The sequence below is a fragment of the Diceros bicornis genome, chromosome 7 (assembly GCF_020826845.1).
Source record: "Diceros bicornis minor isolate mBicDic1 chromosome 7, mDicBic1.mat.cur, whole genome shotgun sequence".
Taxonomy (NCBI): Eukaryota; Metazoa; Chordata; class Mammalia; order Perissodactyla; family Rhinocerotidae; genus Diceros; species Diceros bicornis.
Genome location: NC_080746.1, coordinates 38,900,292 through 38,917,851, shown reverse-complemented (window position 1 = coordinate 38,917,851; position 17,560 = coordinate 38,900,292). Strand labels below are relative to the sequence as shown.

The window sequence follows — 17,560 nt, the reverse complement described above, 5'->3', positions numbered from 1 at the left end:
ATAATGTGGTTATAAACGTTCTTGGACATGACTTTTCAGTGCACAGCCGTACACATTTCCTAGTCATGTGGTAACAGTTGAATCTTAGCACATGCACGTGTTCAACTTCACACATGCATATGCTCAATTTTAGTAGATACTGTCCAAATAGTTTTCCAAAGTGAATGTAATGATTGCCATTATCTATACTAGGATATGAGAATTCCTATTGTTCCACATCTACATCATCACTTGTGTTGTCAATCTTATGAAATTTTAACCTTTGAGTGCAATAATATTCCATGGTGGTATTTTATTTGTAGTTTCCTAATTTTTTCCAAACATTAATTTTCAACGTTTCTGTATTCTGTCTTTTAGATTTTGTTTTAAACACTTCCCTGAAGATACTACATTTGTGTTACACACCCAGGATTGGGTGATTTGAAAGACGTCAAGAGGATAGAGCGAGGAACCAACTGAGAAACATCAGTTGGAAGGCTCAGCCACCATCACTGCCTGGGCAAAGCATCTGACCAGAGCAGAGTTCCCTGGTGAATCAGCAAGCTTAAAAAACATTATCATCTTATTTGCATAAAAGTCCACTGGTGGTTCCTACTGACTCATAGACACTCAAACTCATTTTTGAAAAAGTAGCATTTTCCAGCATCCTCAACTATCCAGAACATACCTAAATACTTGCGAGTTTGTGGCTTATTAAAGGAAGCTATGAAGTCTAAGGCCAGCTCTGCCCAGAACCCAAGTTGCAGCATAATGATATTTCGTCCAACCAAAGAAGAATTTAGTGACTTCGATAAATATATTGCTTACATAGAATCCCAAGGTGCACACCGAGCTGGGCTGGCTAAGATAATTCCACCAAAAGAATGGAAAGCCAGACCTACCTATGATGATATCAGTGATATCTTAATAACCACTCCCCTCCAGCAGGTGGCCTCGGGGCAGGCAGGCGTGTTTTCTCAATACCACAAAAAGAAGAAAGCCATGACAGTGGGGGAGTATCGCCACTTGGCAAACAGTGACAGATATCGGACTCCACCACACGTGGATTTTGAGGACTTGGAGAGAAAATATTGGAAAACTCGCCTCTATGATTCACCGATATATGGTGCTGACATCAGCGGCTCCTTATTTGATGAAAACACTAAAGAGTGGAACCTTGGACACCTAGGAACCATTCAGGACCTGTTGGAGCAGGAGTGTGGAGTTGTCATCCAAGGCGTCAACACGCCCTACCTCTACTTCGGCATGTGGAAGACCACGTTCGCTTGGCACACGGAGGACATGGACCTTTACAGCATCAACTACCTGCACTTCGGGGAGCCCAAGACTTGGTACGCGGTGCCCCCAGAACACGGCCAGCGCCTGGAACGCCTGGCCAGGGAGCTGTTCCCGGGCAGTTCCCGGGGCTGTGAGGCCTTCATGAGGCACAAGGTGGCTCTCATCTCGCCTACTGTCCTCAAGGACCACGGGATCCCCTTCAGTCGGATCACTCAGGAGGCTGGAGAGTTCATGGTGACCTTTCCTTATGGCTACCACTCTGGCTTCAACCACGGCTTCAACTGCGCGGAAGCCATCAACTTCGCCACCCCGCGATGGATTGATTATGGCAAAGTGGCCTCCCAGTGCAGCTGCGGGGAGGCCAGGGTGTCCTTTTCCATGGACGCCTTCGTGCGCATCCTGCAACCCGAGCGCTATGAGCTGTGGAAACGCGGGCAGGACCGGGCTGTCGTGGACCACACGGAGCCCACGGCGCCGGGCAGCCAGGAGCTGAGCGCCTGGAGGGAGGCCCGGGCGCCCGGGAGAGCCGCGCTGGGCCTGAGGCACCTCCCGCGCCGCCGGGCCCCGCGCCCCCCTCGGCCTGCGGCTGCGGGCGGTGGAAGCCGCCGCCGCGCCCCTCTGCGCCCGGCGTCCCCGCGCCCCTCGCCGGCCCGCGCTTCTTCCTCTGCCGCCCAGTCCTGCGCTGCCGCCGCCCGCAGCTCCCCGGAGCCCGGCCCAGCCCCGCCGCCGACCCCAGGACAGTCTACCGGGGATCTCCACCCCTCAAGTGGCAGACGTGGTCGTGGTCGTCGTCCTCGGGAACAGGGGACTCAAGAGCCGATTGTCCGGGCCCAGGCCAAAAGGCGCCTCTCCATGGGCACAACGCACACAGCTCCCGAGCCTGAGATTCAGCCCCTGCCTGCGGATGGACCCTCAATGGACAACCCTGCACCGCCGAGCCCTGGGTCCCAGCATCCTGCTGAGGCTTCTGGGTGCTGTTGTGCCCCTGTACCCTAAGCCAAAGGGACGCCTTTGTACCCCAGGGCTTGCTGAGACTGGTCACATTTACATCTCAGAGCTTTGGGCGAGTTTGCAGGTCACGGGTCTTGCATGAGAGAGTCCCTCTGTTGATGCCCCTGGGTCCGTGGTATTTGCCAAGTTTGCCGTAGTTTGTTCTTCCTCTCAGACCCTGGAATGTCTTTGGACACTGCTAACTTCTGTGCGCTGAGGTTTCATCCACTGGACACTCGTGTCTCTGCGAACTAGCTTCTGCTGAGGTTGCCAGAGGCTGATCTACCCCTAGGCTCCTATCCTCTGGGCAACTCTGGATGCTGCTGCGCTTCTGAAGACTCCTGGGTTTTGGATTCCCTCCAATCGCCCTCCGACCTCCCTCTCCCCATTTTCTTGCACATCGAGGCCTTTTTGACCAATGAGGTCAGAAGAGGCTCAGAAAATAATTTATGATCTTTCTGAGTCATTGATGTATCTAAAATGTGGTATCACCAGTATTTGTTCACAAATATATTAAAGATAACCAAAATGTTAAAATCTGACTTTATTTCTGTTATTGTGGATTCAACCCAGTTGGGAGGTGGAGGTTCTTCTTTTCTTCACTTTTCTTAATAATCAATTATATCAAAATATTTCAAGCAAAACTTATTTTTATGGGCTGGTTACAATGTGTGTTGTTGGTGAATGAGTTTGGGGGATGGTTGTTGGGTTCTGGTTGGCTGGCCGAGTGGGGAATTTGGTTTGCAGCCATATCTTAAGGATGACTTGGTGGAAATCACCTGGTACTTGGTTGGGCATTAGGACACGAGTTGCTGGGAGAGAGGAGCAAGCATAGGACAAAAGGTATCATCTGAATATCTTCTCCCCAAGTCTCCACTCCCTTTTCAACACTGTATGTATATTTCACATGGTTAGTTCATTGATTCAGCCCAAGGAGTAAGTCCACAAATAAATGAACAGATAATTTCAATTAGTAACATTTGCTGTGAAGGAACTAAAGGGGATGAGATGACAGGGCAGAATGGGCAGGAGCCAGCCTAGGTTCTGGGGGTCAGGGAAAGCTTCATAGAGCAGGAGACCTTTCCGAGACCCAACTAACAAGAGGGAAGGTCCAGAGCAGATTTCCACTAGTGTAATACACCTGAGATGGAACTTGTTGGTTTTGTTTTTCCAGGAATAGCAAGGAAGCTCATTTGTGTCTGGGACATAGAAGGAGGAGAGAGGCAGGGCCCAGGTATGTAGGACCTTGTGGCTCATGCTAAGGATTTGAATTTTTTTCTACTTAAAATGATAAGGCATTGGAAGTTTCAAACAACACTCGACATGATGTGATTTACATATTTAACCAACTTAGTTGTTCTGTGGAGAATGTGGGGGCAGGAGAATGAGTTAGAACATCTAAGTAATACAGGTGAGAGTTGATGGTTACTTTGACCTAGGCATTAGTATTGAAAATGCACAAAAGTGAACAAACTCAGAATAAATTTTGGAAATAGAAAATGATAGTTTGTATACAGAAAGAAACATTTAGGAGAAGCAGGCCACCTCTCCCCTCCCTCTAGCTCCTCACAGAATTTCAGTAAGGCCTGGAATTTGAAGCACCATGGAAACCTGAAGGCAGGAGTAATAAAAAGGTAGTGCTTATTTGAAGTTCTGATTAAGGAACAGCAAAAACCCATATCTGGGGCCGGCCCCGTGGCTTGGCTGTTAAGTGCGCGTGCTCCGCTGCTGGCGGCCCGGGTTCGGATCCCGGACACGCACCGACACACCGCCTCTCCGGCCATGCTGAGGCCGCGTCCCACATACAGCAACTAGAAGGATGTGCAGCTGTGACATACAACTATCTACTGGGGCTTTGGGGGAAAAATAAATAAACAAATAAAATTAAAAAAAAAACAAAAAAAAACCCCATGTCTTCATTCCTCCCACCGTGCAGCTAGCAACTTCTTTCCTTATGTAACAGGAGGTGGAAGTGTATTCTGTGGAAGATTGAGGCTGAGAGTCTGAACTGGGGGACTCCAGGCACAGTGGAGGATGGGAGTGAGATTCTTGACTGAAAAGGAGATTAAGCATTATTGAGACTTATTTAGACTTATTGAGATGGTGGAACCACAAGACGGAAGCCGACTGGAATCACTGGGAAGGGAACATCCCTAGAGAGCAGCTGACAGTAGATCTTACATGAGCAGGGAATAAACTTTTATGTGATAAGTAACTGAAATCTTGAGGGGTTTTTGTCTTCAATTTAGGTCATTTGTGAATACAGCAGAGCAGAGAAATAAAGGAATTCTGAACAGTCTCTCTGAAGACAATAGTCTGGCTCATATTCTTATTTTAAATTTTAGAAACGGAAATTCTCCTTGTTATATTTCAGCAATATCACAATTGCTTTCCTGGCAGATAGATGCCCTGGGAAGCCTAGCATAAAGAATTTTGGGGTTTAAAAGACAAAACATAAACACAAATAATTTTTAGAATATATTGCTCTCATTGCACTCCTGTATTTTTACTTAGTTACTTTAACACATTTTTTTAATTTCTCTTGCCCGGTAAGGACAAGCAATGCTAAGAATACAAGTTAGCTGTAACAAACTAAATTAGTCTTAAAAGGATAGGGAGCTGGGAGTGGTAGTGGAGGGGGTTCTTCAAGCAATTCTGTTCAAAATTCTATTTTACATCATGTTGACACACACAGTTTGGACACTCTCAATTTGGACCACTCTTCTCAGTAAAAGACACCCATTTCCAGGTGTTTCTCCACATCAGTAAGTTTTTGCTATTCTCAATCTTGGAAAAACAAGGGACATTGATAATGAAAATTATACAAAGGCAAGGATAGCGCCATCTTTGTTCTCTCTGCCATGATCTCTCCCAGGCCTCTCTCTACTTCTGAGAGATAACAAGCATGAGTTCAGCATATATTCTTCAAGTTTACAGATGAAAGTCTATGCAGCCAAAAGTAATATATCATGTGTGGTTTTGTCAACTTATCCCCACCATCAATGTTTTAAAAAGTCAATATTACCTTTACAAGATCTAAAGACATTGCTATATATAGATCCTAGTCAGTCCAACAAAGTCAATTAGATCTGTGTAATTTTTTATTTTATTCATTCCCCTGCTGATGGACAATTAGATTATTTCCAAATCTTTGTTAATTCAAACAATGCTGTACTGACAGTTTTGTACATAGAAATAGAATTACTGGGTTATATTTATGTTTATTTTCAACTTTTCTAGGAACAGCCAGATTGGCCTCCAACTTCTGTCTCCAGTGACAATGTTGGAGAGTTCTGGTTTCTCCGTATCTTGGCCCATTTTTTATATTGTCATATCTTTCCGTTTTTCCTAATCGAAATGAGTGAAAAATAGTATCTTGTTGCATGCCCCTGATTACTAGTGATCTTACACTTTTTATATTTAAATTTTCGTATTTAACCATATTAGCCGTTTGGATTTTCTCTTTCATGAATTGCCTATTCTAAGGCCTTGCCCACCTTTTTGGACTTGACTATCTTTTTTATTGGTCCGTAGAGGTTTTGTGATATTCTGGATGCTAACACATTGTCTATTGCAGGTATGACGAAAAACTTCTTCTAGTCTGCAATTTCTTTTTTTTTTTATGTCATATTATATGTCATTATAGTTGAGGTTCCCCAGAGAAACAGAACTAATAGGATATATATATTTAGATATATATAAGAGGAGCTTTTACTACAGGAATTGGTTCACATGGTTACGGAGGCCAAGAAATCCCATGATCTGCCAGATCAGCCGTCTGCAGCTGGAGAACCAGGAATATGGTGGTGTAATTCGTCCTTCATCTACTGTTTTGTCCTATTCAGAATAGACTCTCAATGGCTTGGATGATCCCATCTGCACTGGTGAAGGCGATCTTTACCTAGTCTACTGGTACAAACGCTAATCACTTCCTGAGATACCCACGCAGGTACACCCAGAAATGGTGCATCACCATCTATCTGGGCATCTCTTAGCCCAGTTATGTCAACACATAAAATTAACCATCGCAGTCATCATTACATTGGCCTCAGTTAAATATATCAGACATTTCCATCTTGGTGCTAGGTTCTTCCTTAAGACATTTTTTCCACCCTGAGTTCGTAAAGACATTCTTCAATATTTTCTTCAATAGTCTTAAAGTTCTCTTTTGTATCTTCATTCTGTAATCCATCTCAAACTTATTTATGTGAGTACTGCATATCGAATAGTCCATTTCTCCTCAGAGGTTTGGTATGCACCTTCATTATATGCAGATTTCCACATACATCTGTACCTGTGTCTGGCCTTTGTATTCTGCACGTAGGTGTATTTGTCCACTGCAGCTCAAATATCAAAGTTTGATAGGGGAGAGATCACACCTCTTCTATTTTTTTTTTTTTTTTTTTTTTTTTTTTGTGAGGAGATCAGCCCTGAGCTAACATCCGCCAATCCTCCTCTTTTTTTGCTGAGGAAGACGGCCCTGGGCTAACATCGGTGCCTATCTTCCTCCACTTTATATGGGACGCCGCCACAGCATGGCTTACCAAGCAGTACTTCGGTGCGCGCCCGGGATCCGAACCAGCGAACCCCGGGCCGCCGCAGCGGAGCGCGCGCACCTAACCGCTTGCGCCACCGGGCCGGCCCCCACACCTCTTCTATTTTTAAGGAATCATCTTGGAGATTCTTGTTTGAATACCTGACTCCACCACTTACTAGATCTGTCACCTTGAGCAAGTAGTTTAATGTCTCCTTGACTCAGTTTCCTCATCTGAGAAATAGGGTTAATAGAAGGATTCCCTTCTAGGGCGATTATGAGTATTAAATGAGTTAATCTCTGCAGATTACATGGAACAGAGTCTGGCATTTGAGAGTCACCATACGTGTTAGTGACTTTTAATAATATTTGTACTATTAGAGGTAAAGAGGGACTTCTGTTTATCAAAAGATGAAAAAGAGAGTAAAAAGACAAATCAAGGAGTGGGAACAAATATTATATTACTCATATCCAATAAAGAGCTAATATCCAGAATACATAAAGAACTACTGCAAAGACAGAAAGACAGACAACCCAGCAGAAAAAAAGAGACAACATATGGAAATGCAAATCATAATGAGATACCCCAATGCCCTCACCTGATTGGCTAAAACTAAAAAGGCTGATAATCACCAAAGGTTTGCAAAAGTGAGGAGCAATGAACACCCTCATATGAAGGTGGTGAGTGTATAAACTGGTAAAAACTGTTGAAAAACAGTTTGGCAAGATGAAGTTTGAATTCACATATTCTGTGACCAAGAGATCCATTTTTAGGCATGAGTGCACGTGTGTACGTGTCAGAGCACTTTCAGAGCAACGCTGTAAGAGGCCAAAAGTGGAAACAACCTGAAGGCCCATCAACAGTAGAAGGTTTATACAGCTGAACACTTTACAGCCCTGAAACAGAACAAAGTCCAGCTACATGCAACAACATAAATGATGAAAAAAGACTCAAAAGAATACATTCAAGTACATAAATACAATTCTATTTATATAAAGTCATATAAAGTTTTCAAAAACGGGCACAGTTTTCATTTTATATTGTTAACCAAAATTACTATGCCTGTAGTTAGCATAGGGTTAGTCTAAGGAGGTGGGGCCATAATCCTGGGGGAGACTCCCGGGTGCCTGCATTGTTTTATTTCTTGACCTGGGTGGTGGTTCCACTTTTGTTCATTCCATAGTTATTTGTTAAACTGTACATACATGCTTTATAACTTTCTGCAAGCACTCTATATTTCATATTTTAAAATGTTAAAAAAATTTGTTTTCTACTCTAAGAAAATTAAGTCAAGTAGTGGTTTATAGAATCATTTGGTTTATATTGTGTTGTATTGTTTTGTAGACTGTTTAAAAAATCTATTTATATTTCTAATTTTTTTCATTCTAATATTGTTTATTAATGCCTTTTCTTGTTTATTTATTATTTTATTATATTAAGTAATACTTTTTTTTTAGAACAGTTTTAGATTTACAAAAAATTGAGCAGATAGCTCAGAGCGTTCCCATATTACCACCCCCCAACGCACCCCCCCATCACATTTTTCCCTATTATTGTCACCATTCCTATGGCACATTTGTTACAATTAATGAACCAATATCAACAGGTTATCATTCACTAAAGGCAACAGTTTATTCCGATTTCTTTGGTTTTTTTTTAAAACAAGCTCTGGCCAATTTTATTAAAGAAAAATTTTCATGATTTACTTTTTCACCAGCCTGTTTGGGCATGCTCCTAATGATATCGGAATCACCTGATCAGTGATAGCCAGCATGCATACTCCGTGGTATTTTCCACAGGTTGTGCCTAATTCAATATCATTGCCACTGTAGTGATGGACACCAGTGTTGGCCAACGTGGTGTAGCACTCTGTTTTGGATTTCCTCAAGGCTGGGCAGTTGTTGGCAAGGGTGACCAGTTGCGCTTTGCCTTGTCTGATCATTTTCAGAGTCGGCTTGTACCCCAGCATGTACTTTCCACTTTTCATTGGGAGTTGGAGCCTAGAGTTGATCGACTCCAGTGATTTTATGGTCTTCTTTGCGGCCACCATCTTCCTGCTTTAGGTGCAGCCGGTCCCCAACCAAGACAGGCCATCAAGATGGCAGGGAGCGAGAAAAGCCAGATTTTCTCAGTTTTTACCCACAGTCCTTTTACTGTTCCAAGATCCTATCCAAAATACCAAATTACATTTAGTTTTATGTCTCTTTAGGTTTCTCTTGGCTGTAACAGATTCTCAGACTTTCCTTGTTTTTGACGAAATGTTTATATAGAAACTTGACAATTTTGGGGAGTACTGGTCAGGTATATTGTAGGACACCCCTCTGTTGGAATTTGTTTTTCTTATGATTAGCCTGGGGTTGTGCGTTTTTTGGAGGAAGATTACAGAGGTAAAGTGAAATTTAATCACATCATATCAAAGGCATATATTATCAACATAATTTATGACTCTTGATGTTGACCTGGCTGAAATCATGTTTGTCAGGGTTCTCTACTATTACTACCCCCACCCACACCTCCACTTGCTGCTCTGTCCTCTGGAAGGATGTCACTCTTCGCAGCCCACACTCAGGGAGCAGAGTGTTATGCTCCCCTCTTTTAGGGTGGAGTACTATTTAATTTATTTGGAATCTTATACAGGAGAGATTTATTTGTCTCTTCTCCACAATTTTTAATTTATTCAACCATTTGTTTATATCAATATGAACTCACAGATATTTATTTTATAGTTTGGCTCATTCAATACTACTTTATTTTGTTGCTGAAATTATTTGAGCTTTGGCCATTGGGAGTCTTGCCTTTGGTTCTGTGACCCTTTGACGAGCCCCACCAATTGTGTTTATTTTTAGCATGTGCTTAATTGCAAGCACTACAAGATGCTCCAGGCTCATGTTGTGTATTTCCCGCCCCAGTCCTAGAAACTTTTTTTCCTTCCTCAGTATCCCCGGTTCTTTATTTAATTTTTCTTTAAAAGTATCAGATTTATTTTTTATTAACCATCTCTATTTTTGTATATGTTCATTTTCCTTTTTGTTTATTTATCATTCTGTCATTACTTTTATCTTTCCTTTCTTTTGCATTATTCTGTTTTTTTTTTTACTAACTGCTTGAGTTCAACAGAAAAATCCATAGATTTTTTAGATAGTAAACGAATATTATTGTAGAGATTATGTGGATATTAATTTTCAAATATATATGGTTGGGTTTAGTCTTTATTGTTGACTTTCAATTTTTTTTCATTGTGGTCAAGATTGTGCTCAATATGTTGTGTCTATGGAATTTTTATTGTTATTTATTTTGTGGTCTTACATTGGTAAATTTTTGTAAATGTTTTACATGTATTGAAAATCATTTTCCATTTGCTGTGTGGTTGTTGCACGTTATATGATCAAAGTTGTTAAATTTTGTGGTTCAAACTTTTATTGCATCATTAATTATCTTCTCTGCTCATCTATCAGTTTCTGAGAGAATGGTGTTTAAAAAAAAATCCTCCCACCATGGTTGCAAATACAGTTGACCCTCCCTGTCTGGGGGTTCCCCACTTGTGGATTCAACAGGCTTTCCATCCATGGTTCTTTGAATCTGCAGATGCGGAATCCTTGGATAGGGAGGCCATAAAGGACTTGAGCATCCACGGATATCGAGGGCCCACTGCATGTCAGTTTTACCTTATAATTCTCAGTCTTTGTGTTCTATGGCTCGGCGCTATGTGTTTAAGGGCATAAAGTACACCATTGTAATATTTTCCTAGTGAGTTTTTCTTTTTGATAGCTGTAAAATGTTCTTCTTTTATCCTATAAATACATTTGATGTTAATTACTGTTAGATCAGGTTTCTTTTGTTTAATATTTCTGTGGTTTGACTTTCCCACTACTTTATTTTCAACCTCTTAGTTTGCTTTAAGATTGGTTTAAAAAAACAAAGGGGCATGGACAAAGTGGGATGACCAACCAGGACCCTAGCTGCTACATTCCGTTAGATGGGCACTGATTAAATTAGACTATTGCCCCGGTATAAAGCCAGAACCAACAGGACGTGGGGCCGCATTTGAAGGCTAGCTACCCAGAGGACGCTGTCTCTCCAGGGCCTGGAGTCCCTTCAACTGGAATCAGAATTGTGGTGGTGGAAAGTAAGTCACTTTATTTTTGTTATTTGTGCTTGTGAACAAAAGAATTATTTTCCTATTACAAGTTAAAAGAAGTGACTGTAGTTTTACATATATTTGCAATTGAGAAATACACGCTGAGATATCATTTCCTTGATTTAAAACAAATTTTTATTTTTAAACTGTGTTTGCAGGCTTGTGGAGTTAATGTTTCTCTTAATGTTTTCTTCGTAAAAATTTCAAAGAATTTCAGGAAAAAGCACTGCATTTAATGGGCAGGTATCCAATGGAAATAAGAGGGTTTCTAGAACTGGGAAAGGATCCAATTGATTCACTAATCAATTAGAAGGGACTTGGAAAATATGGGGGATTAAATTGGAGATTTTGATTGGATATGGAGGTGTTAGAATTGAGATGGTGATGATTGAATTAGAATTGAGATGGGATATATACAGCCTTGAGCACAGCGTGTTTTACTTAGAGACTGAATCCTTAAAGGAAATAATTTTCTAGGTCCTAGTGTATCATCATTCTGAGTCAAGATTTTAGGCTAGCAGAAGGCAAGCACTTTTTTTGTTTTTGTTTTTTTCCTTTAAAGCATAAAACAGATGAAAATGACATTTTATATCAGAAAGCTACTTTTTCCTGGTAAAATTCTCATTTATTTATGCATTCAAAGTACAAATATTACGTGCATGTTATTTTTAGATTTCTTCCCTGGGACCTTGTATTTCTGTTGTTAAAGAGATTAAAACTTTTTTGCTATTCCATTTTATAACTGATCGTTAACTGGTGTATAGAATGCTTTAGATTTCTGTACACCAATCAGTGTCTAGAAACTTTGTTGAACTCTATATTTCTGATAAGTTATCTATAATGCAAATCGATGATTAGGTTTTAATTAGTTTATTTCAACTGTTTGCCCATTAAGGATAATGCATGTTGAGAGTGTGTAGATTTGTGTTCTGTACTTTTTTGCCTGATTGTTATTTACATAGACACTCTTTCTATTATAAGAATTCTTTCCTTTTTTTTGTTTGTTTGTTTTTTGTGAGGAAGATTGGCCCTGAGGTAACATTTGTTGCCAGTGTTCCTCTTTTTACTGGAGGAAGATTGTTGCTGAGCTAACATCTGTGCCAACCTTCTTCTACGTTGTATGTGGGACCCTGCCATAGCATGGCTTGATGAGCGGTGTGTGGGTCCATACCACGATCCCAACCTGTGAACCCCGGGCCACCAAAGCAGAGTGTGTGAACTTAACCACTACACCATCAGGCGGGCCCCTTCTTTTTTTTTTAATGCATGCATTAAAACAATGAAATAGTTGTTGAGTTATTTCAGTTATTTTTCTGCAGGCAATAAGATGATGATGTTTCCATTTCTTCTGTGAAGGGACTCAGTAACTGCTAGATTTTGTGAACCGTCCTTGCAATAATTTATCATGTGTCATTCTTTTACTGTCCTGGTGCAGTAAAGATTTGATAATATTTTATTTAAGATTTTTGCAACTTTGCCCCTAGATAAAGTTGGCCGTATAGAGTACTTACCTAGTGTGGCCCTCTTCTGGTTCTGGGTTCTGGTTTACACTTATAGCCTCATAAGATAAACTGAATATCTCACCCCAGAAAAGTTAGTTAGAATGCACTTACAAAATGACATGAGTATTAGGTTTTTATGGGTCATATTTAAAGAACTGTTATATTTCCATTAAGTTTATTAGTATATATAAGTATTCTACTTTTTTCTTGGACCACTTTGAGATATTTGTACTTTTGAGAAAATCATCCATTTTAGTTTTCAAAACTGTTAGCACCAAGTTATTCATAAGAATCAACTATAATTTTAAAAAATTTCTCTGCTAAATTTTAGCTATGTCCTCTATTTTATCACAATGTGGTTGATTTGTACTTTTCTCTCTTTTCTCTGCTTATGTCTTCTTACTTCCAAGAGTCTTTTCTAAGAATCAGATTTTGGTTTGAGTCGTCATTTCTATTGGGTGTTAGGTTTTCTTTTGCAGTCGTTTCTTCGTATGTCTTTGTTTTTCTTTCCTTAATTCATCTTTGAGGTTAATTATCCAGTTTCTTGAGTTGAGTGCTTTATTCATTTATTTGCAAATGTGCTTAATTTTCTTTTAGTTCAGTTAGATGTTCCTCTTTTTCTGTCTTATGTTTTGCCTTAAAATTCTTTTTTAAAGAATTTTAGCTTTATTGAGGTATAACTGACAGATAAAATTGTAAAATATTGAGAGTGAACATTGTGGGGATTTGATATATGCATGCATTGTGAAGGGATTCCCCCCATCTAGTTAATTAACACAAAAATCACCTCACATATTTATCTAATTTTTTTTTTGGTGAGAACATTTAAGTTTTATTCTCTTAGAAAATTTCAATTACACGATACACTGTTATCAACTATAGTCATCATGTTTTACATTAGATCCTCAGACCTTGTTCATTTTATAGCTGAAAGTTTGTGCCCTTTTACCAAGCTCTCCCTTTTCCCCCACCCCAGACCCTGGCAACCACTTTTCTACTCTGTTTCTTTAAGTTCCAGTTTTTTTTACGTTCCACATATAAATGATACCATGAAGTATTTGTCTTTTTCTGTCTGGCTTATTTCACTTAGCATAATCCCCTCAAGGTCCATCCATGTTGTTGCAAATGGCAGGATTTCCTTCTTTCTGATGGCTGAATAATACTCCATTATATATATATATACCATATCTTCTTTATCCATTCACCCGTTGATGGACACTTAGGTTGTTGCCATGTCTTAGCTGTTGTGAAAATGCTGCATGAACATGGGAGTCATTTCTTTTGGATGTATATCCGGGGGTGGGATTGCTGGATCATATTGTAGCTCTATTTTTAACTATTTGAGGAACCTCCATATTGTTTTCAATAGTGACTGCACCAATTTACATTCCTACCAACAGTGTGTTTTTTGCCCTCAAATTCTAATTTTGAAATTAACATTACCATACCAATTTTCTTTAACTTGATGCTAAAAGAGAGTTTCTTTTGTCATTCACTTATTTTCAAATATTCTGTATTCTTTTCTTTAGGTTTAGCTTTTAAACTTCCTTGAAGAGACTTTCTGTTACAGCCGGTTGAGGAGCCACCCATGTACTCAAGAACGTGAGTCAGGAGAGGCCTCAGAGACACTTACACCCCAGCTGAGGAACCTCACAGAGCTGCCAGCTGAGCCAGGACTTGGCTTAGAGTGCCCGCTCCACTGGGAAATACTCTATTTCCTTTGGGCCCAAAATGCTGACCAGAGTGGAGTCCCTGTGGTGAATCGGCAAGCCTCGAAAAATATCACCTCATTTGTTTCAAAGTTCAAGTCTCAGTTACTGCCTCACAGATATACTAACTTTTTTTTTAAGTAAGGAAACAGAGAAGACATTACTCCCTAACATTCTCAGGTATCTAAACATACCTAAGAACCTGGGAGTCGGCTGCTTACTCTATTGCAGCCATGAGGTCTAAGCACGGTGGTACCCAGAACCCAGGTTTCAGAATCATGAACTTCCGCCCAACCATGGAAGAATTTAAAGATTTCAACAAGTATATTGCTTACATGGAATCCCAAGGTGCACACCGAGCAGGGCTGGCTAAGATAATTCCACCAAAAGAATGGAAAGCCAGACCTACCTATGATGATATCAGTGATATCTTAATAACCACTCCCCTCCAGCAGGTGGCCTCGGGGCAGGCAGGCGTGTTTTCTCAATACCACAAAAAGAAGAAAGCCATGACAGTGGGGGAGTATCGCCACTTGGCAAACAGTGACAGATATCGGACTCCACCACACGTGGATTTTGAGGACTTGGAGAGAAAATATTGGAAAACTCGCCTCTATGATTCACCGATATATGGTGCTGACATCAGCGGCTCCTTATTTGATGAAAACACTAAAGAGTGGAACCTTGGACACCTAGGAACCATTCAGGACCTGTTGGAGCAGGAGTGTGGAGTTGTCATCCAAGGCGTCAACACGCCCTACCTCTACTTCGGCATGTGGAAGACCACGTTCGCTTGGCACACGGAGGACATGGACCTTTACAGCATCAACTACCTGCACTTCGGGGAGCCCAAGACTTGGTACGCGGTGCCCCCAGAACACGGCCAGCGCCTGGAACGCCTGGCCAGGGAGCTGTTCCCGGGCAGTTCCCGGGGCTGTGAGGCCTTCATGAGGCACAAGGTGGCTCTCATCTCGCCTACTGTCCTCAAGGACCACGGGATCCCCTTCAGTCGGATCACTCAGGAGGCTGGAGAGTTCATGGTGACCTTTCCTTATGGCTACCACTCTGGCTTCAACCACGGCTTCAACTGCGCGGAAGCCATCAACTTCGCCACCCCGCGATGGATTGATTATGGCAAAGTGGCCTCCCAGTGCAGCTGCGGGGAGGCCAGGGTGTCCTTTTCCATGGACGCCTTCGTGCGCATCCTGCAACCCGAGCGCTATGAGCTGTGGAAACGCGGGCAGGACCGGGCTGTCGTGGACCACACGGAGCCCACGGCGCCGGGCAGCCAGGAGCTGAGCGCCTGGAGGGAGGCCCGGGCGCCCGGGAGAGCCGCGCTGGGCCTGAGGCACCTCCCGCGCCGCCGGGCCCCGCGCCCCCCTCGGCCTGCGGCTGCGGGCGGTGGAAGCCGCCGCCGCGCCCCTCTGCGCCCGGCGTCCCCGCGCCCCTCGCCGGCCCGCGCTTCTTCCTCTGCCGCCCAGTCCTGCGCTGCCGCCGCCCGCAGCTCCCCGGAGCCCGGCCCAGCCCCGCCGCCGACCCCAGGACAGTCTACCGGGGATCTCCACCCCTCAAGTGGCAGACGTGGTCGTGGTCGTCGTCCTCGGGAACAGGGGACTCAAGAGCCGATTGTCCGGGCCCAGGCCAAAAGGCGCCTCTCCATGGGCACAACGCACACAGCTCCCGAGCCTGAGATTCAGCCCCTGCCTGCGGATGGACCCTCAATGGACAACCCTGCACCGCCGAGCCCTGGGTCCCAGCATCCTGCTGAGGCTTCTGGGTGCTGTTGTGCCCCTGTACCCTAAGCCAAAGGGACGCCTTTGTACCCCAGGGCTTGCTGAGACTGGTCACATTTACATCTCAGAGCTTTGGGCGAGTTTGCAGGTCACGGGTCTTGCATGAGAGAGTCCCTCTGTTGATGCCCCTGGGTCCGTGGTATTTGCCAAGTTTGCCGTAGTTTGTTCTTCCTCTCAGACCCTGGAATGTCTTTGGACACTGCTAACTTCTGTGCGCTGAGGTTTCATCCACTGGACACTCGTGTCTCTGCGAACTAGCTTCTGCTGAGGTTGCCAGAGGCTGATCTACCCCTAGGCTCCTATCCTCTGGGCAACTCTGGATGCTGCTGCGCTTCTGAAGACTCCTGGGTTTTGGATTCCCTCCAATCGCCCTCCGACCTCCCTCTCCCCATTTTCTTGCACATCGAGGCCTTTTTGACCAATGAGGTCAGAAGAGGCTCAGAAAATAATTTATGATCTTTCTGAGTCATTGATGTATCTAAAATGTGGTATCACCAGTATTTGTTCACAAATATATTAAAGATAACCAAAATGTTAAAATCTGACTTTATTTCTGTTATTGTGGATTCAACCCAGTTGGGAGGTGGAGGTTCTTCTTTTCTTCACTTTTCTTAATAATCAATTATATCAAAATATTTCAAGCAAAACTTATTTTTATGGGCTGGTTACAATGTGTGTTGTTGGTGAATGAGTTTGGGGGATGGTTGTTGGGTTCTGGTTGGCTGGCCGAGTGGGGAATTTGGTTTGCAGCCATATCTTAAGGATGACTTGGTGGAAATCACCTGGTACTTGGTTGGGCATTAGGACACGAGTTGCTGGGAGAGAGGAGCAAGCATAGGACAAAAGGTATCATCTGAATATCTTCTCCCCAAGTCTCCACTCCCTTTTCAACACTGTATGTATATTTCACATGGTTAGTTCATTGATTCAGCCCAAGGAGTAAGTCCACAAATAAATGAACAGATAATTTCAATTAGTAACATTTGCTGTGAAGGAACTAAAGGGGATGAGATGACAGGGCAGAATGGGCAGGAGCCAGCCTAGGTTCTGGGGGTCAGGGAAAGCTTCATAGAGCAGGAGACCTTTCCGAGACCCAACTAACAAGAGGGAAGGTCCAGAGCAGATTTCCACTAGTGTAATACACCTGAGATGGAACTTGTTGGTTTTGTTTTTCCAGGAATAGCAAGGAAGCTCATTTGTGTCTGGGACATAGAAGGAGGAGAGAGGCAGGGCCCAGGTATATAGGACCTTGTGGCTCATGCTAAGGATTTGAATTTTTTTCTACTTAAAATGATAAGGCATTGGAAGTTTCAAACAACACTCGACATGATGTGATTTACATATTTAACCAACTTAGTTGTTCTGTGGAGAATGTGGGGGCAGGAGAATGAGTTAGAACATCTAAGTAATACAGGTGAGAGTTGATGGTTACTTTGACCTAGGCATTAGTATTGAAAATGCACAAAAGTGAACAAACTCAGAATAAATTTTGGAAATAGAAAATGATAGTTTGTATACAGAAAGAAACATTTAGGAGAAGCAGGCCACCTCTCCCCTCCCTCTAGCTCCTCACAGAATTTCAGTAAGGCCTGGAATTTGAAGCACCATGGAAACC

The 17,560-nt window shown here is 42.6% G+C and overlaps 2 protein-coding genes and 1 pseudogene across 2 annotated transcripts; 2 read left to right on the top strand and 1 right to left on the bottom strand.

Annotated features, from left to right (window-relative positions):
• Window positions 1-705: 705 nt before the first annotated feature.
• Window positions 706-2,669, top strand: LOC131408523 (lysine-specific demethylase 4D-like). Its single transcript, XM_058545380.1, has one exon. It carries the CDS (start codon window positions 706-708, stop codon window positions 2,272-2,274), a length of 1,569 nt encoding a protein of 522 aa, XP_058401363.1. The 3' UTR covers window positions 2,275-2,669.
• Window positions 2,670-8,434: 5,765 nt separating this feature from the next.
• On the bottom strand, window positions 8,435-8,853 carry LOC131408984 (large ribosomal subunit protein eL30-like; annotated as a pseudogene).
• A 5,532-nt stretch (window positions 8,854-14,385) lies between these two features.
• Window positions 14,386-16,349, top strand: LOC131408522 (lysine-specific demethylase 4D-like). The gene has a single exon (XM_058545379.1). It carries the CDS (start codon window positions 14,386-14,388, stop codon window positions 15,952-15,954), a length of 1,569 nt encoding a protein of 522 aa, XP_058401362.1. The 3' UTR covers window positions 15,955-16,349.
• The last annotated feature ends 1,211 nt before the right edge of the window (window positions 16,350-17,560 follow it).

Excerpts from the sequence above, each read along its gene's own strand:
- LOC131408523 (XM_058545380.1), top strand. The coding sequence starts at position 706 with ATGAAGTCTAAGGCCAGCTCTGCCCAGAACCCAAGTTGCAGCATAATG.
- LOC131408522 (XM_058545379.1), top strand. The coding sequence starts at position 14,386 with ATGAGGTCTAAGCACGGTGGTACCCAGAACCCAGGTTTCAGAATCATG.